This window comes from Podarcis muralis, chromosome 7 (genome assembly GCF_964188315.1).
Source record: "Podarcis muralis chromosome 7, rPodMur119.hap1.1, whole genome shotgun sequence".
Taxonomy (NCBI): domain Eukaryota; kingdom Metazoa; phylum Chordata; class Lepidosauria; order Squamata; family Lacertidae; genus Podarcis; species Podarcis muralis.
The window spans coordinates 59,734,795-59,761,551 of NC_135661.1; the positions used below are offsets into that span (position 1 = coordinate 59,734,795).

A 26,757-nucleotide genomic window follows, 5' to 3' on the forward strand; every position below is an offset into this window, starting at 1 on the left:
TTCACTTTTCTTATACCTTTATTCAACTAAAGAGCTGTCAGTGCCATCAACAGGTTGGTCTGGGGGCCTTTTGTATTCACCTCAAATTTTACCACTTGCATAATCTGTTACCTTTCTTTGCACCCTTCCAATGTTTCACTTAACACATCTGATGAAGTAGGCATCTGTGGATAGGTCACACTGCAGCAGCAGACACAAACTTGGGTACAATGTCCACCAAAGGGCATACTCTTTCCTCAATTTCTAAACTGAGATGCTGAAGCTCCAGATCCTGTCACCATACCTTCCACACCAAAGCACACTCCTGATTTAGATATATACACCAGGAAATGCATTGTGTGTGTAGTCAGAAGCACTGTATTGCATGCTGCAGAGCTGAGCACTCCTATACCTGACAAAATAAATCCTGCTTTGCCTTCTCTCATTACCCTTCACCTTCCAGATGTTTTGTACCATAACACCAATAACCCCCTGACTACTGGCAATGCTGACTGAAACTAATTATAGAGTTGTAGTCCAGTAAATAAATAAGTAAATAAAAAAAATCAATCAATCTGGAGGGCTCCAGGCTGGAGAAGGCTGCTGTATGTTAACCCTCTCTTTGGAAGACTGCTCCCTTGACGTATTGTTTTGGTAAATAATTTCAAGGTAAGGTTAAATCAAAGTTGAGATTAATCTAGGGTTTACCTGGTAACCAGTTATGATGTGACTGCTGCTGTTTTCCCAAAAATACGCTTGTCACCTTTTGTATTTTTAAAGAATCTCAATTTTTAAAGAGTAGATTCTCCCCCCACCCACCAAGGGTGTAAACTTCACTTTCAAGACAAGGATTTTTAAATTATTGTGTTGTTGTTTTTTTTTAAAAAACCATACGTAAAAATAGTCATAGAATCAAGAATACACTTACATTAGTACCAGATGTTTATAGTCTGGCAACTATTGTAACACCCAGTTGTGGTAGTGTGGGGAAGAAAAACAGGAGAAAATAAGAAGCTCATTTCTAGCCCTGAAGGTTGCAGAGAAAAGCAGGGATTTCTCCAGGTAAACAGTGCCAGAAGGCTTCCATGAAAAAATTAATTTCAGACAAGAAAATTAAAGACCACACATTTCTGTAACACACCTGTAACATACAGTCATTTTCCCAAACCCCAAAACTTCAGTGTTTGAGCATATTAAAAATTTCAACTGAATTACCTGTACAATTACAATTCAACCTTGGTATGGATCAAAAGAGGCAGGAAGCCATTCTAGTGTTGGGAGGTTAAGAAATAATACAAATTTACTAAAATGATTTAACATGAAATCGCTTTTTTAAAAAAATGGAGTACCTTTATTAAAATGTACTCAATACCACAGCACACTCAAATAATGTATCTGGGGCTCATCTACTTCATGGTCCAGTAATAAACAGATGTAACACTGCCATGTTTGCCTGCAATGAATGTTGTAGTGAACTTGTGCCAGCACAAAATGTACCCTGTATTCTACATGTTCTTTCACAAGCACTTCCAAGTTTTAGGATTAGTGTGAGGATTATTTAAACTGAACTTAAAGGATCCCAGACTCAAAACTGAACCAACTGAAAACAGGTCTTTGAAGCCCCAGTACACATATAGTTTACAGAGATTAGAAATTCTCCAAAGAGCACTTCTTGGTAAAAATGTGCCTCATAATAATGTTGCCTCTTCTTCTTGTATTTGATGATTCCATCTATTAGAGAAAAATAGGAGAGAATTACTGAAACTCAGGATGTAACCAGTAAATTATGCTGCAAAAGTTATGTCAATGGTTCTCATATTGTAGTTCCTTTAGGTCAGGGTTTCCAGGGCCCCTAAATACACAGCAAATATGGAGGGCAGTGCTGAAGACCTATAGGTTTGTAATACACCTACATGGTGAAGAGAACTCTTCTAGCTACATATTCTTTCCATGCACACATATAGTCTTGCTGGGTTGCAACCTCAAGAGAAGAACTGCAACAGAGTTAATTTGGAAATCTTTCAAGAATCATGCTGTCAATTTGGAAATCTTTCAAGAATCATGCTGTCTCTCAAAAAAAGTACCCAATCAATGTGATGTAATGGTTAGAGCTTCCAACTGCGGAGACTCAGCTTCAAATCTATGCTCTGCAATGGGTGATTTTGGGTCACACACTATCCCACAGTGCAAAGTCTTCCTAAACCTGGGGCCATGGACTACATTTCTGATCGTCCCCATGGCCATGCTGGCTTGGGATGATGAGAGTTGCAATCCAAAACATCTGAGGGACACCAGGTTGGAGAAGACAGATTCAAGCATTCTGTTTGCTCAGTTTATTGTAATGGAAAAGTTAGGTTTTCTGGCTCATAATTTCCCCCCCTTCCCATGATAAAACCTGGCCTGATTTGGGGTCAGCATTCTAGGTTTGGGGAGCTCGTCTTTTGGGCACAATGTTCAGAAAGGTCCGGAATCGACTCACTGTGGTCCTGCCTGTTAAATAGTTTCACTAAGTTGTTTTATCAATAGTTTCTTCCCAGCTTGCAGTGTTGTTTTCTTTGGATCTGAGCGGGAAGAAACAAGCTAGTTAAGTGATCATTCTGAAGCCACTAGAGGGAGCTCTTCCATTAGTCAATGGTTCACACCCTAACATACTGAACCACACATATGTGCTTTCAACTCTATGAAAACAGTAATTTATATAATTTTTGTAGCATGTAAAATGCTTTACTAGCTTAGGTTCTCTGCTAGGTCATTATTGGTCAGTGAAGGGCCACTGTGGTTGAATGACTTATTCATAAGATCGTCTAGCTTAGCTGGGATGTGTGGGCTCTCTGCCAAGTTCAAGATGCTAATTAATCAGCTGAGAAGATGCAGAGGTTCGGCCATAGGTAATTGGTGACCTCACAGTTGTATACTTTGGCAATTTCTCTCCTATTTTCTTTTCCGGCACTTTCCTTTGGCCAGCAAAGACTTCATTTCCTAACTGCCACAAATTTTTCAGATAAGGGAGACCCCGCCTCCAAGAACTGCAGGATTACAAATATCACTCTTGATTGTTAGGCATGGAAGCTGGGGCTGACGCACCTGGTGAGTCAACAAATTCCCCACACCTGTCTTAGGAGAACCTGCCAATTGCTATAAAGGCAAAGGGAGAAGGAATCAAGTGTCAACTGGGGTTGGCAACATTCACATGAACAAACAGCTCCAGAATAGTTCCTGAAGGGCAGGCTGTATTCGTGTTCTGTGTGGCATAATCCCTCAGGCACTTAGAAACAAGCAGAAGGTGCAAATATTTTAGCTTCCTGAAGATTTCAAAGTATGCTTGAAGTGCCTGCTACAGTTTCAAAAGCCAGAGAGGTGAATAATATGTCCAATATTTGGGGCTGGGGCTTCAGTGACTGACCCTCCCCAGACTAGAGTGAACTATGCAAAATATGCAATGTTTATGCATTTTGACACTTCCCATAGTGTCAAAACTGAATATATGTTTTTAAACCATTGCGTACACAGCCTTGCCCATCCTTCTGTCTTGATTTTTGGCCTGTTTTGGCTAAATGACGAGTTAAGCGCCAGCACAGCCTTATTGAACCGAAGTGACTGGTCATGCAAATGTAGCTTATATGAGATACAAAAGTTCTTTGTTCCAAAACCAGAAAAGTAGAAACAGCCGAATAGCATACCCAACTCGTCCTCAGCAAAAGTCATTTTCACCCCAACAGCAGAGCACCTCCTGCAAACAGAGAAGAGTAGTAAGCATCTTCATAACGACTCACAAATCAAAACAAATGTTGATACACTCTTGGCATGCAATTTAAAAACTCTAGGGCAGTGGTTCCCAATTAGTTAAGTACTGCGGATCCCGTTTTTCAAAAGCTAAGCCATGGATCCCTTACTTTTGAATTTTTTGTTATCTCCAGGGTAGTTTTGTTATGTGAACGGTGCCACAGACTCCCTGGGTGGGTTACGCAGACCCCGGGGTCCACAGACCACCAATTAGGACCCACTGCTCCAGGGGGGAAAAACCAACACATGCAACTTAATACCTAAGTACTAAATGTTTTAATATAGTGAACAGCAATACTGGGTCAATAAGGGCCAGAGTTTTACTTGAATAACTGAGTAGATTTTGTTGGTAAACACAGAGGACTAGCTACATCCATTTTTGATATTTAAGGTTCGATTCTGTTTGCTTTTTTTGCTTTTTTTTATGCCCAAGGTTACGGTCCATTGCAAATGACAAAGGGCACAAGTATTAAAACATTATTGCTAATTTATGCATAAGCAAGTGGATGTATTTTAAGTATCTATTTTTAAACCATCTTTTTTAAACAAGATTTTACATTTAAAATTAACATTTGAAGAACTTCTTCAGTAATAAAAGTTTATGCAAGTTGCCGTCACATTTTATGTAAAAGAAATGTGCCATTAAAATCAGACATTTAGGTTACCTTTTGAGTTTTTCGGTGCATGTTAGCTTTAAGACATCCTGAATTCTCCTGCGATAATTTTCCTTTAAAAGGGGGGTTTTGGGCGTTCTTTTCATCAAGCAAGACATTAAGCCCTGAAAGCTGACTCCAAACCATTGTGGAAAATTCAGTTATTTACATTTTTTTAAAATAACAATCTACAAATACAACTCTTTTTGGCTTTTAAAAGTAGCTTCCCTCAATCATGCACTGCTATGAGCAATTTGACAGTAACAGTGGACTTTTTTTTCACCCCCAAGCAGTTCTTTCCCAGTGAATACTCGATTTTAAATTTTGCCAAGAAGGGAGAGTAAGTACAAGCCACCAGCTCTTCACAGCAGTCACTTCTGCTATCATGCCAGGCTTGTCAACAGCTGTTTAACCTGATCATCTGCAGTGAGTGAGACTTTCCTCCAGACAACCAGGCAGGGAAGCTGATTTTCTTTGAAGGCAGCAAATCACTAACATGGGGATGTGTGGACAGGTGGGCAGTTAGCAAAGCTGCATTATGTGCCTTTCCTAACGGGCTATTGAGAACAATCTGCCTGCTCCCTACATAAGCCACCACTTTGTAATTGCTTTGGAACCCAAGGAATGCCGCCCTGAAAAGCAGGCAGTCTGAGGAGAGGGAAATCTGTGGATGCAGCAAAAGGAAGAAGTCTTCTTTTCTATCTGTGAAAAAGGCTTTTGGAGTCACACTGTTTTGATGAAAGTTACTTTTGGATCAACAATTTCCGCCTCTCTGCAGAGGGCACAATCCCCTGGGGACATTCCTTGCGCAGGTGTCACCAAAATGAATGGGGCTTGCGCAAGAAGACCACTCTGCCCTTTTGAAATCAATAGCAGCTACAAAGGGGCTGGTGCAGAAGCAGCTGTCCGCAGACTCAAGATAAAAAGCCAGCAGATGTCTCAACCCTTCAGTGAAACAGAACACTGATGCTGCCACTTGAAGCCCCGTTTCTGGCACAACTGCTCAACTTCCAGGGGGTGAAAAACAATTTTGTTTTAAAATTAAGCTGACTCAGCTTGGTAAAGTTTTAAAACTTTCAGAACATACCATTTTAAAAACGTCTTCGGATTTTAAGAGAACTTCTTTTTAAAAAACAGACCAAGTACTTTAGCATTAATTTAAATTAATTGAAAGAGGACAATCTATTTTACTGCTTGACCAAAATTAAAAAAAAAATGACAATTCATCACATTTACTTTGATTAAAAAAGGACTAAACTTTATTGACAAACTGCTGCAGACATCTTGACAAATTTTAGCTACCTATTTAGGCAGGCTTACACAAGTAGTAGCATTTAATCTTCCAAGAACAAAATGGGAGAACAGTGTACAAATCTATGTACAAAATGAAGCTCCTTGCTTTTTTCAGCTGCAATGTCCCTTTTTAACATAAAGCTAGTGTTGAGACGCACTTGAACATGTCATTGGAATGGCTAAAAGCTTTACAGTTTTGCCAATTTTAAGCCTGAGCTGTATTATGTACTGCAAACACTCAAGTGTTCAGCTTTTCCTTTAAGAAAAAAGAAAAGAAAAAAGAGAGAGACACAATGCACAGCTATTCATTTAATACTTCCTAATATCAAAACACTGGGCAGTTAGAGCAATATAAAAATTACAGAGCAGCTAGATGTCCACTTCTCTTAAAAATTCTTCATGCAGAATTAAGCCAAGAACACCTTTTGCTGGAGAACGTCCGTCACTAGCATCTCAACACTGGGGCTAGATTTCAAAACCCACATGGTCAATGTTACAAACCTAATTTTTTTAAAAAAAGTTAAACTGATTGTGAAAAAAAATTACTGTTTTATCTGTTAAGGAGAATTCTTTCTATTAACATTTAAACTTAAGATTAATCAAGCAATCTGCTTTTAAGGGCAAAGTGTTGACATTTGAGCTTACTTTTTAAACTGCGGCAGTTGCTACCATTACATTATGATTTTAAGTCATTAAAAGCCAACCCTGAATTTTGAAATGTAGCCTACTTTTGGGATTCTGCAACTACAACTTTTATGGGTTGCCTAAAAAACAAAAAAATACTTAAAGATTAACAAACTTTAATTTCATAACTGTTAAGCAAGCATGTCACTTTGGAAACTAACATTTTTTACCTCAACTTTTTCTTTTTAAAGGTACAGTTGTGTTTATATATCTAAACAGAGAAAAAAAAAGCCATCTACACACTTAAAAATTGAATTCAGTCTTCTAAATCTAAATTATTTTAAAATACTACATACAGAAGCCAGAATGCAAGGTCAGTGGTGGGGGAGGATGGAGGTGGGAGAAAAAGGGAGCCAGAGAAAAATCAGGGAGACAATTACTTGTCTGTTGTGGGTAAAGCAACAGGAATCCTGGGAGATACAAGAATCAGAAACAACTGTTTGCTCAAAAGTGATATTTCCCCCTCATGTATGCTTTAATAGCGTCCGTATGGGTGCTCTCTGTACGCTCCCTTCACTGGCCTAGTCGGAGGGGCCTTGAGCGAGGGCCTTGTTCCATTCCAATCATCTTGACCTGCAGGAAAGAAAATAGCGCATGTAGGCAGCAGAAAAAGGACAGCTGTTTTGCTTTTCATGAATCATGGTGTTAGCAAATAACCCTGAAAAGAGACCTAGGCATAGATTTCAGTGTGCTACCAAATGATGCTTTGGAAGGAGCTGGAGTGTATGTGAAGTGCTATTCAGAGCTGGCAAGACAGAGAAGTCTTGCACAAATCATCAAGAGTCCAAATGGTTCGTTGCAGGTAATCAAAACACAGAATTGGCCAAAGTTTTGCTGTACACAACTCCACTCCTAGTAGTTTATTAATGGAACGTATCTTTTTAAAGGACGCATGCTTCTCTACAAGTGGACATCTTCAACTGAGGGGTTTAGTTGTCTGCTCTCATATGTTACCTTTTGTAACATAGCCTTTGTTGCCCTGAGAAAATACTTTTAAAATTTAGTACAAGCTCTATCTCGCCTGTTTCATCACAGAGCTCAAGGTGGCATTGGGGTTTCAAAGATGTCTTCCTATCCAAAGGACTGACCAGACCAGACTTCAGCAAGCTGCATCATGTGCCATCCAAACATACCCTCCTTGCACATGCCCAACAGGAGACAATACAGTCCTCAGGTGCAGTAGGAAACTATTATTTTCACCAAACATAAAAGGCATAATAAGGAGGAATATTAACAGTTTTGGGGGAAATGAAACATCAGAAAAGTACCAGGTTCCTTTCAAAAACAAGACAAAAATAGTTTTGTTGAAATCCATCCTCTTCTGACTAGCTAAAACTTCACACTTCTAATTCAACATGGCTGGCTCCCATAAGTTATTTTTCTCATTTTGTCCACAGGAAAGCAGGCACATACACTAAAATTAGTTACAACTGAACTAATTAAGAGAAACATTGTCGTGCCCAGTGGCCCAGAGGAAGTTTGGTCCCTTCAGTCAGGAAAATCAGAGGATGCAACAGTAATACTGAAGAGGCAGAGAAATAATGCTTAGAGTCAACCCAAAGGAAGAGGACAGATAAATGGAAACACTGACAATCTTTCACAAAGATTGTCATGACCAGAAAGCTGTTTCCATAGTTGCCAATATCTCAGTGTAGAAGGGGACAAACCTTCTTAGAGTTGCAAGGAGCTCTCATTTTTATCTTCCTCATACTCATCCGATAATTCTTTGGCAGCTAAATACTTCTTGTCTCACACTGGTGATATTTAAAGCTGCATGGATTTCATGACTGTACTGTGCCAATGTGGAATGGAATTATTGGCAAAGAATTCAGCATCCTGAGAAATCCAACCTTTCCTTTCCAAAGATACACACATACAGTCCTTAGCTTTAAGCATTTAAAAATGGTCTAGAATGTGTGGCAAAATGTCAGCTGAAATCTTGCAAGTTAAAAATGAAAGAGAGAAGACCACAGGGCTTTATTATTCCCTGCTGAGTGTCCTGCACTTTCTAGTGGTTAGCAGAACAATAACAGCTCTGCTTTTTGGTGCAGAATGAAAACTTGGGATAAAACTCACTGGTAATTAGACTTTCTAGTAAACATTTTCATTGCACTAAGATAGCCAGCATATTCTTAAGATTATTGGACATTTTCAGAGTAACATCAGCTAAAGGCAAGATCTCCAGATTTGTTCTCAACTGAAAAGACTCGTTATATCCTCCATACTGCCTCTCAAAAAACTTAGATCATGATAACCTTTTTATCTTTTGCATTCAAGGCAAAAAATAACTGACTAAAATACACTGAACACAGAGTTCTGCTTCTGCCATGGCAACAGAGCATGCAGACGTACCATACGCTTCATAAGACTCCTGTGCTTCACCATGTCCATAGTCATAATATTCTGTTTCCCTGCAATAACAAGACGGAGTATTATTATTATTATTATTATTATTATTATTATTATTATTATTATTATTATTATCCCTTGAGGTGGTGTATCTTTCTAATCATCATGCTGTTATTATTTAGGATGGTCCAAATGACCATGTATCTCACAGAGAGGGTAATGTGGACGTGCTTCTTGCAATAGTTAGGGACTCCCTAGATCAGATACTATGCTTCCTTGCAATACTGTCCATTAGCTAAAGTTGTAAGGGAAGAAGGAGCCCAGGCCCAGCTATCTTCACAAACAGTAAAGGAAAAGTCCATGCCAATGAGGCCAAGGCTTAGTGGATGTGATGGGGCCCTTTACCTAACTTTTGGGGAACACAGTGCTTTGCTAAGGCTATAGTTAACCAATCACTCAAAGCCCAGGGAATGCTGGACAGTGCTGATCCTTGTAACACAGATACTCATGGTATAGATGCAGAAGCACACACAAGCACAATATGCTTGTGTTCTGCTGAAGATACAGGGCAATTAAGAACTAATGTGGCTCAGTTGGTTAGAACGTGATGCTAATAAAGGTTGTGGATTGGATCCCTGTATGAGCCAACTGCATATTTCTGCATTGTAGGGGGTTGGACAACATTACCCGCCAAGTCCTCTTCCAACTTGATTCTAAGTAATCAAAAGGAAGCACTTACTGTTGACCCTGGCTGTAGTAGCCTTCATATCCTTCGTAACTTTGCTCTGCATAAGCATCGTCATAGCCCTGGAATAGACAAAGAGGCAAGGGTGGAGTCAGCTATTGTAAAAAAATAAAAAATAAAATACCAAGCAAAGTACCATCTATAAAAGTCCAAATCACAAAAGTGATACACAGGTACCCCCTTCAAACACACACATTACTTTACCTTGCAGTTATCCAAACAATGTCCTTGGAAATATTTCACGCACTAAAAAAATACAGTTGCCCAGTGTAGATATAACAATCTTGGTCTAATAAATGGAATAGACCAGACTTCCCCAACCTGTTGTCTTCCAGATATTTTGGACTACATCACCCCAGTCAGCATGGCAAAACCTGGTTTGCTACTACAAAGTTCGTGCAATTTCTTTAAGAACTGGTACAATCATCCTCCCTCCATACTTCCAAGCAACCAAGGTCACCTAGACTATGCAAGCAGTCCTTTGCCAAGCAGTCCTTCACCTGGATCTGTGATCAAGTCTTATTTCTGTGAATCAGAAAGCATTAAAGATGCAGTGTAAGGAGGATGAGGCTAGCAGGGAGGAAAACCTCAAGAAAACAACTGCCAAGCAGACACAATTTCTGTCTCTGCTTGGTGCTATTTTCTCCACTGAAGACAAGGCTTATTCATTCTTAAGGGCCATTACTTTTTAAAGTAGCCAGGTCCAAAGGCCCATGCTATTATCAAACTCTCCTGTACAGTACCAAGCAAGCATGCCTTTCCCCTGTACTTATCAAATGACATCTGTTATATTCTTTCAAAGTTGTGTGTGTGCGCACAAGAGAGGAAGACCCCACCATATACAGTGGTATCTCAGGTTACAGATTCCGCTAACCCAGAAATAGTACCTCAGGTTAAGAACTTTGCTTCAGGATGAGAACAGAAATCGCGTGGCGACGGCGTGGCAGCAGCAGCGGGAGGCCCCATTAGCTAAAGTGGTACCTCAGGTTAAGAACAGTTTCAGGTTAAGAACGGACATCCAGAACGAATTAAGTTCTTAACCCGAGGTACCACTGTATTTAAAACAGTATGATTTTACTTTAAATAGTCATAGCTTTTCTCAGGCTTCTGGGAGATGTAGTCTGTTAAGAGTGCTGAGAGCTGTTAGGAGACCCATATTCAGGAAGCTACAATTCTCAGAATTCTCTGGGAAGAGGGACTGACTGTTAAACCACTCTGAAGAGTGCAGCGCAAATGGGTGGGGGCTCTTAACACCTCTCAGCACCCTTAACAAACAATAGCTCCCATAATTCTTTGGGAGAAGGCATGATTGTTTAAAGTGATATCATAGTACTTGAAATGTAAGGTGTTAATGTGGTCAAAAAGCATCTAACTCTGTGGGAGGAGCAGGCTATTTGCTTGCAGGTCCCAGGTTCAAGCCCCAGCATCTTTAGGCAGTGCTGGGAAAGACCCTGGTTTGAAATCCCATAGTGAATCGCAGTCAATCACTGCTGACAATACTGTGCTAGACAGACCAGTCATCTGACTCTGACAAAAGCTGCTATCTGTGTTCTTACATATGTATAATCTTGGGTGTTGTGGATAAACCAAAGTTTTTAGGCACAAGTAATCTGTTATCAGACTTTCTCCCTCCTCTCAGAAAGTTAAAAACTGCTTACATAATCTTCATAGGTCTCTGGTGCAGGAGGGGGAGGAAGAGGTATTCTTTGAATGCCGGCTGCCCGAGCTCTTGCTGCAGGGGCACCTCTCACTGCTGGAAGAGGGGGAACACCCCGGGCCACAGCTGCTCCTCTTGCAATGGCACCTCTCACTGGGGCCCCCCGCACAAGAGCTCCACGTGGAGGTGGTGGTGGTGGAGGTCCCACGCCACGTCCCCTATAAAAAGGGGACAGAAGAGTTAGCAGGCACACACAATCTGCACACAACCATGCTCTGGACACCCACTAAATCTAATCTGTTGTCTATACAGATGCTCAATTTGCAGAGGCCTAGCAGCAGAGATGAATGACAAAATTAAATCTAGTAAAATTTGCTGTGTGATGTACGGAGACAGAGATAGAAATGCCCAAATAGGAAACTTGGATTGAGCAAGTAGCAAAGATTTACGTACCTACCAGAATCACTTCAAAGATAAGCCAAACTAGCAGCATCAGCTGTCAATGCAAAAGGCGCAAGAGATCTCAAAAAAGAAATGGGCCTTTATAGTCTTTCTAAGTTTAGCACAAAGTAGTTTTTGGAAGCAAAGGAGAGAGGAAGCATTATCACTTGATGTTCATACAGCCCAGTTTCTATATATATAAAGATGTGTATGGAAAAACCCACACAACTGAGGCTGCTTCTGATATTTGGATTTTGAATAATAATAATAATGATGATGATGATGATGATGATGATGATAATAATAATAATAATAATAATTTATTTATACCCCGCCCTCCCCAGCCAAGACCGGGCTAAGGGCGGCTAACAACCAGTAATAAAAACAAGTTGAATAATTTGTGGGCTTTTTTAATGTTAAGAACAGGTGTTGCCAAAGGGAAACATAATAAAGGAAAGACATGAAGTAAGGGGCAGATGCACAGATGTAGGTAAGCAGATTAGCAATTTTATGGAGCAGTGATGTCTAGGTCAAGAAGGGTTAAGATAAAGTAGCAAAGAGCAGAGCAAAGGCAGCTGTGAAGGGCACTTAAAGCTATATCCACCTGGCCTGAGAGACTTAGAATGTCTCTCTGAAACAAGGGTTGGAAACTTTCTTAAATGAAAACCAAAGTTTCAAAAGTCTCATGTTATCCTTGCTTAGTGCAGAATGCATTGGCAGGACCGTGGAGTTTAGGAATAATTAAAGATGGTCTACAATTAATGGGCCACCACCCTATTGGACAATTCATAAACCCCCTCAAAGATCTGGTATTGTCAACATGCTGAACAAGAAAAAGCTTGCAACTGCGAGAGTAAACTAAGACTCAAAACCCACCACCTATGGGAAATATGACTGAGTGCCTTTTCTATTGCCTCTCACCTGTTCAGCAAGGCTGCCCCACTCCATACACTAAAAAAAAAATTGAAACAGCCATTAAGCCCATATCGCTTCCCCGCCTCCCCAAACCATCAGAAGCACAATCTTACTGCTTAAAGATGCAACTGCAACCAGCAAGAGCTCATCTCTAGCAACATTTCCATTTGTTACCTAGGAACAGGTGGAGGTGGGGGCACAGCTCCCCTTCCTCGTACAGGAATCCCTCGACCTCGTGTTGGCTCTGGCACACCATTGAGATAAGACAGCTCCAGAAACTGCTCCTGGCAGATGTCATCCATCATATCCTAAGCAAAAACAGAGGGAATTAATTTCTAGGCCATGCAAAAAATAATAATCTCACTCATTTTATTTGAAATGGGTTTTTGTGCTGCTAACAGCAGCTCTGTTTGGAAAGGCATAGGTGAGTACTATGGGCAGGAGCTGCCTAAGTCACAACAGCTGCCACAAAACATCCTCTGCACCCTTGTAGAACAGCTGGCCTTCCTGCCTGTCAAATGCTCTGAGAAGTGGGCTCCCTTAGCAACCTAAATTTCTTGTTCCCATTCAGAGGAGGCAGGAAATGGTTTCAGTCCAAAGAGCAAATGCTCACCAGTAACTCTAAGCTGCCTCTTTCCACTTCTGTCCCTGCTCTGTGCATTCTGCACTCTCCAGGGGGTACAATTTCAGGCAATCTGTGGAGGGATTAGCAGCAGAGCAAAAGCATTTCACTCCCTAAATCCAGTAGGGAATCCAGTCACTGATGCCAATCTGTTGGAGGGGTGCAACAGTAACACAGTAAAGTGTTAAAAGATAGGAGGTGGTTTTGGCAAACTAAAAGGAACAGATGGCTTCAAAGAAGAGCGACCACTTTTGTATCCTTTTTGATACGTGGAAGCCTTCAAAGCTTCACAAACCTTACATGCAGTGTCTATGTACCTCTACCCCTTTGTGCACCATATTCAAAACTGAGGAACTCACAGTCATTTTGTGTTGTGTGCATTAGAACAAAAACAAATATATCAGAAGTCCATTGTTATCCACAGCAGGGCAGACATGGAACTCTTGTTCTGCTTTAGCTGCACAGCAATGCCTGTCCAAGAGGCTTCTACAATTCCCTGTCTAGAAGCTCAGCTCAACAGGGGTAACTAAGACAACCCCCACCCCCCAAATTCCTGTGTACTCTCCACAATGTGTGCACATACACACCTCACACCTTTAGAACATGAGATCCAACAATTTCCTCTGCTGATGAATAATGAAAGCTAGTCATTTCTGAATATTTCTAGAAAGGTCTTTCTGCTTTTCAAGACAAATATTAAACCCGAGGTGAAAAACCCCCAGCTAGTCTTAAAATGGTGCACTAGAGCTAAAGTTCCCTTCTCTAGTTGAGTTGAAACCTCAGCAGGAGTTTCCAGAGAGCTCAACTGCACCTACAATTCATGTAACAAATTTCAGAAGGCAAAACCAAACCAGGAATCCAGATATTAGAATCCTTGGTTCTCTAAAATGAATAAAAGATCAGGTGGTCCCCCCGCCCCGCAAAAAGAACATTTGCAGGTGTTAGCAAATAAAATTCAGTTCCTGACAACTTTTGGAGCAGCCAATCTCTTGATGGCATCTTCCCTAGAGTCTAATCTTTTGACCCTTTAATAGCCTTTAAGTTCTTAAGTAACTGTTGCAAAATCTCTAAGATTATAATTTTTAAATGTCAACCCAACACTTTTTTCAAAATAGGACAAGGTCTTTCGTATCTATGACTGCTTGGGAGTCATTTTTGCAGAAAGACATCCAACTGCATAGGTGGTTGGCTGCAATTAAGTTTTGGAACGAAGCATTTGTTCAGCTCCGGTGATTGAATTGTCAATACTTAGTACTGCCTTACTCAAAACATTATCTCCTTTTTCTTTCTGACTGAACTTATTCTATGGAATATGCTTTGCCACAATCTGTTCTACTTGAACACACCTTGCCAAGACCAAACATGTCATTATGCAGAACATTTTAGAAAAAGAAGGTGGTATGTACCGGAACAAGGAACTTTTTGACTTCTTCCATGGCATGGGCCATAAGAGCATAAGCCTCACAGGGTGGCCCGAAAACTTCAATGAAGACATGCAGGTCCATATTTAAATGAGCATACTTTGGGTCACCCCCCTTACGCAGTTCTTCCTCCTGAAAAACAAACAACTGTTACAGTAGATGGCTAGAGGTTTTAAAAGACAACACAAGCCTTCCTGTTGCTCACATAAAGAGACAAGTGTTGCTTTGCCACATCTGCAAACAGATGCCACCAACCTCTCAGAATTTCCCCCCAGGAAGCAGAGACAAATTCTATGATGCTTAAAGGAATGAAGTATTGGGATTATGTCTCACATCTTTCCCTAGTTCTCAAAGAAAAAATTGATCATCCTTACCTGCTTGCTGTAAGGCAGGCTTCCTCTAGATTTTTTTGGCCTACAACTCCCATGATCCCTAGCTAGCAGGACCAGTGGTCAGGGATGATGGGAACTGTAGTCTCAAAAAACATCTGGAGGGCTGAGGTTGAGAAAGCCTGCTGTAAGGTAATTTTACTATTCCTTCCAGTTTGCATGTGTGAAACTGGATTCAACACCTTATTGAAGGGCTCCATATATTCATGACAAAACTAACTACTAAGGCTTAGGAGGCTGTTGCTACAGCTCTGGACCCTTCAATCCATGAGTTATTTTACTGGGCTAGTAATGACTTTCATGACAGTTTGACCTAGGTGAATTTTACTGCCATTTGGAGAGGCCCATGTAATTGTGGCAGCACTTGCTTTACTGGCCAGTGGTGCTAATCCTTTGGTGCACAATTAACTGCCCACCTATATTTTTAATCTGAAAACTTTTTTTTAAGCTGAGACTGCTCTGTGCTTGGACACGGACACACAAGTGGATTCTTCACACCCAATGACTGCAACAGCAACTGCTCACCTATTTGCAAATAAAGGTGGCAGGATAAAACACAAGTACAGGACTAGACATTTTGGTAGAAATCTCAGACCCCGACAACAGTCTTTCATTTATGCCTCCTAGTACATAATTCTAAAAACAGGAATCAAAACAAAGTCTAACATTAGTTTTACTAAAAAAATTATTTACCTGTGCCAACCCTAAACTAGTTATCCCCAGATGGTCCAGGCCCTAAACTTTTGCTTGCTTATATCGACTCCAAAGATTTTTTTTTTTTTTTTTTTTTTGCCAACTGATATTCCAAAGAAATATGAAAAATGGGCTTCCAATAAGATTCATTTATTTCTCTTCTCACTTCTTGGCAATGAAAAATCCTGACTAGCATAAACTCAAGATTTACTTACTTGGCTTTAAACTATCTAGAGGCTTAACAGTAGCCTTCACAAGTACAATTTTAAAAAGTTAAGAAAACCAAGATTTCAGTTAGATGCCCTCTTCAAAGTCACATGGAAACGTGAGAAGAGCTCAACTTTGAATTGATGCTCTATGAATCTCTTTTCTTTACATAGCCTAGATACAACAAACACTTGGCATTGGTTGTATTAGAAAAGACTATTGCATTCTGTTAATCAGCTGCCTGCTCATTCTGTGATTAATGGCAAAGCAACAAGTACTCACTCCTGGGGATTTTGCAGTTCTAAGTCATCAATGCATTTTTCAAAGGTAGGTAACACAACACTTTTACTTAAAGGCAATGTGCTGTCAACAAATGGTTGGGCCAACCCAACCATCTATGAAAAAAATCCAGAGTTCTAAAACACACAAAAGTACTTGTACTTTGAGCCCAGTACCCCTACCTTTGCCTTGTCTCTCATTGACCCCTTTCCCAGTACAGATATCTTTGCTCCAGTTTCTTCCTGCAGTCGCTTGATGGTGTTGCCTTGGGGTCCCAGGATCTTCCCAACAAAGTTAAACTAAAAGGAGAAAAACAGATTTTTCCTTAGTTTCAAAAACTGAATTAAGTTACTTTAAAATTTATACTGCAATGACTAGGATCAGCAATTATAAGTTTCCCTAAATTTTAAACTGTACTCATTTTGGCTTTCTAGAAAAAACCAAAGGGATCCAAATTCTGGTAAGTTAGCAATCAAGCATATCAAAGTGTGCATAGTGAAAGTGTTTGCATTTTAAAAGAACACACTGGAGGAAAGGTGGCTTGGAGGCAAAAGACTTTTGGTATCACAGATTCACATCTGGGGGCTTGTGGGAATGCTCGGTAAACTTACATGTATAAGATATGTTGTTTAAAAGGTTGGACTAATTAGGGGGCATTAGGGACACCCCCCCAAAAATTTTTTTTGACATCACAATGGGGAACCTAGAGAAACTGCTAGTAAAAAAATATCTAGAAATTGTTATTTTAAAAAAGTTGGTAACCCTAACAAAAGCCTTTTGGCATCACAGCAGATCAGTCAAGATGGTTTCCCTGTCTATTTTTAAAGAAAATAACAGACTTTAGGGGGGCACAAAAAGCCCTGATCTATGCAATGCCACTTCTGTGGCACAACTCTAGTTGTCTTACTACCTAACTGTAACTGAAATATGGCCCCTTTCCCCCATGTATATCACTGTCTCCCCTCCTCTCTTTTTTCTTGCTATGGCAAATTTAGACTGTAACATCCTCAGGGCAGGGGCCAGTCCTCTTATGTTTTGTGACATGCCATATGCACAAGGAATGAAATATATACATATATATATTGCCAATAATAAACATTTTCAAGTACAATAAATATCCTTCATAAGCCTATGCTCTGGCCTGTTACAAACACACAAAGAAAATACAGCAGAAACGCCTTGGAAATATTTAACAGCAGCAATAAATGCATTGGCATAAATCAGGACAGCTCAAAGCAAACAGCTGCTGTGAGTGGAACTTGTCATAAGCATCCCTTTACAGGACATTAATGAGGCATTTGCTGGCCTTCACCTTAGGGTATTGCTTGACTGGGATGAGAACTCGTTCTTTCAGCTTCATGTTCTTATGAGAAAACAGGTCCAGATAGGTCTCTTCCTCATCTTTCTTTGATTCACCTTTCTGAATTTTGTCAATTTCTAAACAAGACAAAGCATACAATTGAGACAGCACATCAACCTTTTTTAAAAAAAGAAAAACCCAACAGGATGCACATGTAAAAGCAGGTACAAGAGGCAGCTTGTCTAGAAACCCCCCCCCCCCCCATTCAAGGTACATGACCGTGCAAGTGAGTCCCAAACTCAGTTTTTCTGCAACCTAGCCAATAGGCCCACCAAACAAACAAACAAACAAACAAACAAACAAACATCATTGTCCTATTTGCACTTATGTTAGCTAACTGTTTCTAAACCAAAGTGAAAGGGAGAGAGAGCTGCTTTTATACAGTTTTGCTACTTTGTAGCTTTTCTCATTTGCTCCCAGCAACATCTTACCTATTGCATTTTATTAAGGCAGTAGCCATGCGGGAGCCAGTTATTACCCAGTTCTCCCCCAAACATTTCTAAGAAAACTCTACAGACCCACGCCACACCAGAACACCCCCAATTCTGAGACAACCTCGTCTGCTGTAATGGAAAACATTCCGGTGCAAGACACTTTCTTTCTTGCCTGTCTTTACCAGGCAATTTTGTAACAGGACGATCCCTTTCTGCTCTGGTTGTGACATCAAATATTTGAAGATGTGTGTATTTGCACTAAAAGGAAGTCCAAGAATATAACTGGCAAGCTCTCAATTTGCAAGTGACACAACTGGGCTGCTTGCCAAGTTCCAAGGCCTTCCCTATGACAGGCTGAAGGAAATATAGGAATTTCAAGAAGATATTACTACTTTTTGGGTAGGCCTTCTCTAAACAAAGCCCACAGTTTTCCAAGGATGCAAGAAGGAAAACACCTAAGTCACAGAAGCTCTAAGACATAGGTAGGCAAACTAAGGCCCAGGGGCCGCATCCAGCCCAATCCCCTTCTAAATCCAGCCTGCGGACGGTCCAGGAATCAGCGTGTTTTCACATGAGTAGAATGTGTCCTTTTATTTAAAATGCATCTCTGAGTTATTTGTGGGGCATAGGAATTCGTTCATTCTTTTTTTCAAAATATAGTCCGCCCCCCCCCAAGCTCTGAGGGACAGTGGACCGGCCCCCTGCTGAAAAAGTTTCCTGACCCCTGCTCTAAGAGTTTACTCAGCAACTATGGAACAAAAGTCAGTCCAACAGTAAAACTACTAGGACCAATAAGTAACTTCAGGTTGAATACAAGATGCCTACCCAAAGTAAAAAAAAAAACAACCCCAAAAACTTTCATGATAAAAAGACAGAAATTGATCAGTAGATTTTACTCCCCCCCCCCTTTCATTTAAATGACCTTGAAGAGCCCTTCTAACCCATATTTCAGGCTCTTTGAATATTAAATTGATTTTCATAGAAGTCACCGAAGCATGCTAAAATTTCTTGATTTTTTCGCATGAAGAATAAAGGTTTTAAACCACAAGCTGTTCAACATTGCTAAGAGAATTACTCAAGCACAGAAACCAATTTATTCTGTTAAGAACTACATTTTAGAAAAAGATTGCCTTCACCAGGAGAAACAGAGTTTTATGCATCAATGTGCACGAACAATATAAATTCTATTTTAAGGAATAACTAGCCTTGCTGTAACATTTTGACCTCAAACTCCATAATGAACTACGGGTGAGTTAGGTTATTTACCAAAAGGCTGATAATTGATTTGCCAAAAGCCTCCAGACCTGGTTGGGGGCTGCAGAAGACTGCAGACACCATCTTACTCCCCCATAGACATGCATGTGCAGATGTGGACAAGTGTCTCACCAACGGAAACAAATTCCTTTTGTTTCCCAACAAACTTGCTTGGAAATAACCTGTTCTGGAGTAACTCAAAAAGAAGTTTCCAGAAAGGTATAGATGGACATTCTCTGATGCTATTACTTTTCTAACGCAAAAAGCGACACTTTTAGATTTCCGGCTGCTGCTGTTGCTGTAAAAGCTATCCAAGCTGAAGCTGCCCTACAATGGCACTGCTGACCTGCCAGAAAACCACCCAGAACTTCTCAGGGGTTCACGAGCCCATGAAACCAGGGTAACTAGCTCCACATGCTCAAAATATTATACTGGTACCTGAAACTGATACATTTCTTATGTTAACAAGGCTTTTGTATATGAAAGTGTTTACATACTCATAGGATCCTCATACACTCCTATTCTTCTGCATTTAACAGGAGTGGGAAACTTTTTGCCCTTCATATGTTGCTGAACTACATCAGCCTTAGCAAGCACAGCAAACAGGGATGGTGGGAGTTGTAGTTTAGCAACATCTGGAAGTCAAAAGGTTCCCAAACCTGGCATAAATGTTCACCAGTGCTGAAAGCCATGGCCAACTGCAGTGCAGCAGTGTGTGAGCACCTACCTTTTAGACAAAGTCCAAATGTAAAGGAAAATATGGCACCTCCATTTGTTTCATGTAACTAAATACAAGGCCTAGTCTAGTCTTTAATGCACAAAACAATCAACACATTGCAGATACTTTGCCACCTGGACAAATGGATTTTTACTCCTACCTTAAAAAAAAAAAGCAAATATCTAGCCAGAAGGCTATTTAGCAGATGTAATATTATTTTATTTCAGCTCCCACTCATATACCCAGCACTCTGCTAAACAAGGTCAGAACACCATTCTCTGTGCATGAATTAGCAATGTTATACTTCACTCATATGGCTCCATCAAGAGGATTCTAAAAAGGCCCGGAATAAGGGACTGCCAGAGGGCAGTGCTGATGAAAGAATTAAAAGCTACAGCATATGCTAGACTGGACAAATTCTAAGAGCTAGTCTTGCATAGTTTCAAGGAAGCACAATCGGTTTAGGTAAATATATATCAGTACCATAATTTAACCAGAAATACTGTAGACCTATTGATCTATGACCTTTTTTATTGTTTTATAGAAAATTATAAATTTATATTGTCCAGTCTCTCAATGAACTTAAAATAACTGAATACCAGTATAACTTTTGGACAGAAAGTAAAAGCTGTAAAGTTGGCTAGAATCAGAACTTCATTTAGGGAGAATAAGGACTAAGCATACTCCCTTGGATATAGGGGAACTAAGAGACAAGGAAATCAGAAGCAAGTTGCTGATAGAAGAAAGAGCAGTCTATTTGGAAAGAATCCAATAGAAAAACAGGAGAAAGACAAGACATGAGACGTCTCCAAAGAACTTCACATTGTATACAGAAGGGAAAGGGATATCATTGTATATCATTGGGAAAGGGAAAGAAGAGGAGTTTGGCTAAGAGGCAGGATGGCAAAAAGTAGGACAGAGCAGGTGGTAGGGATGGAATTTTTTACTGCTTTATTCTCCCCCCCCCCCCCCCCCGGAAATGGTTGGCTTTATAAGTTCGTTAGTAAGTGAATGGAAGCCAACTGCATATACAATATTATTAGGCAACTCTGGATGTTTGTAAGTTTTTAACTTTGTTTACTAAATACAAGTAAACTAAACATGCTTAATTAGATCACCTTTAGGGCAACAGTTTTCTGATGCAAATTACTCACCAGAGGTCATAGACACAGCAGGGACTGTACACTACTAACAGGAAGAAAGCATGTTGGTAAAAAGAGGCTAGGAAGTAGAAGTCTAAAGCAGGGCTCCCCAACTTCTCTAACCCCTGATCTTTTCAACTCCACTGACACACTGGGAACTTTAAGTGTGTGGTGGGGACCACCACAAAATGGCTGCCATGGGGGGGTGTCATCAAATCATAAAATGGCTGCCACAAAGGCATAGTCAGATTTAGTAAATGAAAAAAATGAATACTGAAACTACATGTTTCTTACATGGGAACTGGCCCACTCAACCACAATCAAATAAAATTTTACCTATGTGTTGTTACTGAGCAGTTCTATAAAAACTAGTCTGGTGTTTTCCAGTATTACCATGGCACAAGAACACTAATGCAAGTCATGGATCCTCATGTAGTTACAATGGATGTGAACAATGCATCAATTTATTTAAGCTAGGGTAGCATTTGTCCTACTCATTGTGCTATTGGAAGAGCATTTGAAGACCTCCCCCTCCCCCGTCATTTTGCTCTCCTCCCTGCCTCCAATCCCAGGGCCCTGGATCTGTTGGCTGGGTCATTGCCCATGAAAGCTGTTTCTTGTGCCTGGGAGCCTGGCTTCAATCTCAGCCTTAAAAAGTACATACGGGCAAAGGAAGAAATGGGCAGAGCTTTGCTCCATTATTACCTTGATGTAAAGGCTGAGACTGGTGTAAGATAGGCTTCCTCAACCTTGGCCCTCAGTTTAGAAGTTCCAACCTTATCAGATCTATTCATAAGGAAGCCATAATATGTGTGATAGGACTATTCTCTAGTACAGAATATTTTTATTTTACCAAATTCTTCAGTGTGTTATGGCTACACACATATAAGTCTACCAATCTGTTCTCAAATAGCTGAGGAAAATAACTTTTTCTTTCATCAGACAACCAGTAAAAAGAAAAAAAGCCCAATCAATTAATTCTAATCAAGTACAGTGGTACCTCAGGTTAAGTATTTAATTCGTTCCGGCTGTCTGTTCTTAACCTGAAACTTTTCATAACCTGAAGCACCACTTTAGCTAATGGGGCCTCCTGCTGCTGCTGCGCCGCCAGAGCATTATTTCTGTTCTCAACCTAAAGCAAAGTTCTTAACCCGAGGCAATATTTTTGGGTTAGTGGAGTCTGTAACCTGAAGTGTATGTAACCTGAAGCGTATGTAACCCGAGGTACCACTGTACTGCCCTTTCCAAATTTTTTTGAAACTACATAGAAAGGGGGGGGGGAAGCACTTTTGAAAAACTAACAGGAAGGAACTCAGAAGAGATGGAAGAATGAGGTAGCAAAAAATGAGGCTGAGGTGTCTCACACATCTCTTGGATTGCAGGTTATGGTCTAAACTTGAGACCCTGACAGCACTTTCTGCCATAATTGGGCGTTGTGGCCAGGTGACCTAAGGGACAGCAAGGGCCAAGAAACAGCAGGTGGTTGCAAAGCAACTTTTACATATTGATTTGAATTCTCCAGCTGTGAGGCTTCTGCTGGCTCACATATAATTTGTCTAGGATTTTCTAAAATGTTTGGAACATAAAAATATAGGACAACTAGAACAATGACTCTTGCAATTAATATATTAGTTATGTACTTAGAAGTTATTTGTAGAATATAAGAAGAGTCTAGAAAGCTCTTCTGCCTGTGGTTACTGTATAAATGTTTTTGCAACAGTAGAATTTACTGTTTGGGGTGTTTGACTTCATTCTCAAATTAAAATTCTTTACTGATACAATTTCTTTACTTTCATTGTTCTTGCCAGTGCTTTAAAAAAGAAAAAAAAAGGGGGGGGGAGGGAAATGTTGGTACTCACCATAAAGTTGTTACAGTAAGTGCAACACTTTTAACATTTGGGGTGCCAGTACTGAGTACCCCTGAGTACCCACAGAAAAAGCACTGCTTCTTGCATAGCAATACAACATGAAGCTTCTCATTCGCAGAGAAATAAAGCAATGAAACAGGCCTGTCATCCAGCAAGATTAAATCAAAGCACCTCTGAACTGTTTCAAAAAGCAAAGAAATCTGCCTTAATTACATGAACTCTGCTTTAAAAAGTTAATTAGTTCTTAGATCAAGAATGTTCCTCACCTTACTCACAAGTCAAAAATCTAGCATTCCCCTTTGTTCTAAATTCTGACTGGTTATTTCCAAACAGTTGTTGTTCTCTTGATATAGTGAAAGCCTGAAAGCACAGCAGCTGCACTGTGGTGATACGGCTACAGCAGGCGATTAGACACTGTCAAGATGGGGAAGGAGGGTGCTAGCAAGACAAAGACTGCCATTTCCACTCTATTTAATAGTTTCACTGGAAACAAGGACAAATACAGATATGCATAGCAATGAGATTACAAAGCCCTCTGTCTCAGCAAGAAGGGAAGGGGAGAGATACACAGAATGCTCTGCTTGAAATCTCCTGGAATAAAAAAAGAAAAATCCCAATACTTGGGTGGAAATTCTAGGGTCCAATTCTCTAAGTCTACCTCTGACCACCAACTTAGATGGCATTTCTGTACCCACTATCACATTATAAAGGCTAATAGTGCCACTAGTACCAATCTTCATAACAGATACACTAGAGGCACTATAGACTTCACTGAGCAGAAAACCACTGTAATTTCTCCAGCTTGACCAGGGTAAGAGGTGACCAACACTACATGCAAATTAACTGGGGTTTTTTAACCATTACCGGCTGACTAGTAAGACACAGACACTAAGCAGAAGTGCTGGAGCTGTGGTAGAGCACATACTCAGACTGGATGCCCACCATTTCCAGGGCTGGGAAAGTTTCATCTCAAGTCCTGGAGAGCTGCTGCCAGTCAGTGTAGGCAATACTGAACGAGAGGGGCCAAAGATCTGACAGGTGAGGCAGCTTCTCAAGTTCCCCTTCCTCGTCCACAACTTCCAGATCCAAGAGAAGATGGCAGAGAATTGACACAGCCTGCCAACTACCTAAACGAGCCTTTCCCAACAGATGTAAAGTAGTGTAGGAGACTTTCAGCAGGTACAGCTTGAACTTGTTGTGTCAAGAAAAGCTGCACCTCTGCATCACTATTAGAATAACAGGAGCCCTGAACTCTACTTCTACCTTGGCGATCACTATTATAGTCCTCATCACCATTTCTGTCATTCCTATGTACTTTCACACCTCCGTTTGAAAACAACTGTCTTCCCTTTCTCAGAAACAAGATAAACAAGATTCTGGAGGTAAGGCCCACCTTTCCATCACTACATGAAAGATTCCATGTTAAGAAACTTCCAATTTCCTGCTTTACTACACTCTCTGCCACTCATAGGCATGCTCTCCAAGGCAGTGTTAGAAACTGGGATAGAAAAGCTAGGAGCCAAATGGCTCCTAGGACCTGAGTTGCGGGCACCAAAACAGAATGTCTAGTCACCATTTGGGGAGGTTGGCAAAACTTTTTGTTATTTTGGTATCACATTTTTGAATTAAATTGTTAATACATATTTAATTTAATGTTTACAACAAAAATATTGGTACCATACTTCAGTTTTCAAAACACTCTACTCTCCATAACATATTGTCAATCCTTAACATACATTTCGAGGCTTCAAAGCACATACATTTCACTAATCCTTGAGTGTCAGCCAGGTGCAAAAAATGACACCCAGACTTTTTGAGGTGCTTGCAAATGGAGAATCTTTAGGAGCGAAATGCGCCTGGCGCCCTGCTAATTTCGAACCCTGCTCCAAGAGTATAACAGTCACTTGCCTATGGAAAATAGGAATTACCACCATAAACTAGGCAAGAAGGATTCTCTAAACTAGAAGAGCAGTTTCTGTTCAGTATTCCTTTATTCATACAGTCAACATGCCACACCTACCATTTGAAAATATATGTAAGCAGATGGGTTACATGGGGTGGGAGTTTATTTAAAATGGCAAAGGAGCCCAGTTTTACGACCTTGACAAGAATACAGGATGGGGGTTTGGGGGCGGGGAAGAGGAAGAGGAAGTGACAATGAATTTGCTCAACTAACTGGGGTATAAACTATCTTGAGTTATCCCATCCTGTGAAGTCTGATCAACAAATAGGATCAGCACCAGATCAAATGGGTTCTAGCCTACCAAAACTTATACTGAGGGGGAAAGTTAGGGCACATATGGCCTTCTTCATACACCTTTATACTTGATTACATTTTTAAGTATATGCCTGGAAAAGTAAAGGATGTCAGACTAACAATGATTGGCAGGGGGGCTTACTAATTTGTACTATAGTGTTCCAGTGGATGGATTCAGGCACTCCACCTTTTCTGTTACTATTATTCTACAGGACGCTGGGACTCATTTCCCCACCCCACCCCCAAATCAGCCGAGTAGTCGCCACAGTGTCGGCGGCCCCTCTCCCCTCCCCTCCCCCGCGGCAGGGGCGTTTACCGGCTTGAAGCAGCTGCATGGCGTGGGTGAAGGAAGGGTCCAGGCTGTCCTTCTCGGCCATGAGCTCGGGCAGGTACTTGTTCTCGGGCTCGGCCTTGGCCGCGGACCCGGCGCCGGGAATCAGCGGGGTAGGGACGACGCTGGGGGCCGGCGGAGCCGAGCCGGTGGCCGAGGGCGGCAGCAGGGGCGGAGGCTGGGGCCCGCGCACCCCGCCACCTCCGCCCCGCGGAGGCCTCCTCGGGGAGGCGGCGGCCTGAGGCGACTGGAGGCGGCCCGGGGGAGCCGCCGGGCCCGGGGCCCTGCCCAGGCGGCCGGGGGCGGCGAGGTCCTCGCGGCGCTGCATCCGCGGCCGAAGGAGCGGCAAAGGCGCGCGAGGGAACAGGGTTGCCACGCCGACTGAGCGCCGGGGCCGCCGAGACAGGAAGCGGAGGGAGGGCCGGAGCGGAAACGCCTCGTGCGCGCGGGAACTGCTTCTGCTTCTTCGCCTCTTTCTTTCTTCCCCTGCCTCGCGCCCAAAGTACGGCCGCCTCCAACCGTTCTTCTCGACTCAAGCCAGGAATGCGCGTGCGCAGACCTCGCGAGGGCGCCCACTGCGCACGCGCAAGCCTAAGGCCTCTTCGCCACGAACAAAAAAAATGAAGCGCCGGGATGAGCCGCGCAGGCGCAGCATTCCATTGAAGAGACGGCCCTCTTTCCTATCAGCTCGCCGTGCGCACACGCCCTGCGCATGCGTATTAGATGTAATTCAGGGCTCATGCGTGGTTCGTAGACTACATATATAGAGAGAAAAAATACATTGGAAGTAAAGGTTCACTACAAATTCCCTCCTACTTCTCTCTCTCCTCCCCCCCCCCTTTCCGTAAGAGAAAAGTGAGCGCTGCTCATGGAGAACAATAGAAAGTAATTTTTAGCTGGATTCGGAAAGCAGCGTGGCCTCCCCGAAACGAAATGGAAGCAGCAGTACAAAGAGACGTTAATGCTCTTTCTAATTCAGCTTTATTCCGTGGGAAAATATGATTTGGGAAACTTTTTCAAAACTTGAGCCAGGAGTACCGACGCTGCAGCAGTGTATGCAGTAGAGCGCAGCCTTAAGCTGCTTAAGAACTCCAGTCACGTTCCTTTGCACGAAATATGATCAATCCTCGCGCCATAAGAAAGCAGCTGCCTTTCTTGCTAGCTTTTGTTCGCGAAGGGAACTCGCTCCTGTCGCCTATTCGATGCTAAAAAGCGTACCAAACTCTCTTGTCCTCCATTGGCAACTTTCCTCGTTTCAAACAAGCGAACGCCTCCGTACTTGT

At 41.5% G+C, this 26,757-nt stretch overlaps 1 protein-coding gene across 3 annotated transcripts; it reads right to left on the reverse strand.

The window, feature by feature from the left end:
• On the reverse strand, nucleotides 1–26,045 carry KHDRBS1 (KH RNA binding domain containing, signal transduction associated 1). 3 transcript variants are annotated; one of them, XR_013393690.1, is made up of 12 exons: nucleotides 25,460–26,045; nucleotides 17,423–17,547; nucleotides 16,293–16,409; nucleotides 14,528–14,674; nucleotides 12,674–12,807; nucleotides 12,506–12,535; nucleotides 11,145–11,361; nucleotides 9,481–9,548; nucleotides 8,745–8,803; nucleotides 6,773–6,965; nucleotides 3,660–3,709; nucleotides 1–1,710 (listed from the first exon to the last, which is right to left on the reverse strand). XR_013393690.1 is itself a non-coding variant. In XM_028739011.2 (10 exons), the coding sequence occupies exons 1-10, from the start codon at nucleotides 25,800–25,802 to the stop codon at nucleotides 6,868–6,870; spliced, it is 1,338 nt and encodes a 445-aa protein (XP_028594844.1). In that variant the 5' UTR covers nucleotides 25,803–26,045; the 3' UTR covers nucleotides 5,647–6,867. The 3 variants fall into 3 exon arrangements, 2 of the variants coding, with proteins under 2 accessions (XP_028594844.1, XP_028594845.1); XM_028739011.2 differs by lacking the exons at nucleotides 1–1,710; nucleotides 3,660–3,709 and having other exon boundaries at nucleotides 5,647–6,965; XM_028739012.2 differs by lacking the exons at nucleotides 1–1,710; nucleotides 3,660–3,709; nucleotides 12,506–12,535 and having other exon boundaries at nucleotides 5,647–6,965; nucleotides 25,460–26,044.
• Between the last annotated feature and the right edge of the window lie 712 nt (nucleotides 26,046–26,757).

Coding starts and splice junctions, on each gene's coding strand:
- KHDRBS1 (XM_028739011.2), bottom strand. CDS start 25,802: ATGCAGCGCCGCGAGGACCTCGCCGCCCCCGGCCGCCTGGGCAGGGCC. Junction 17,548..25,459: donor CATGCAGCTGCTTCAAGCCG/GTAAACGCCCCT, acceptor TGTCTTGTTTAG/AAATTGACAAAATTCAGAAA. Junction 12,808..14,527: donor TCAAAAAGTTCCTTGTTCCG/GTACATACCACC, acceptor GTTTTTGCTTAG/GATATGATGGATGACATCTG.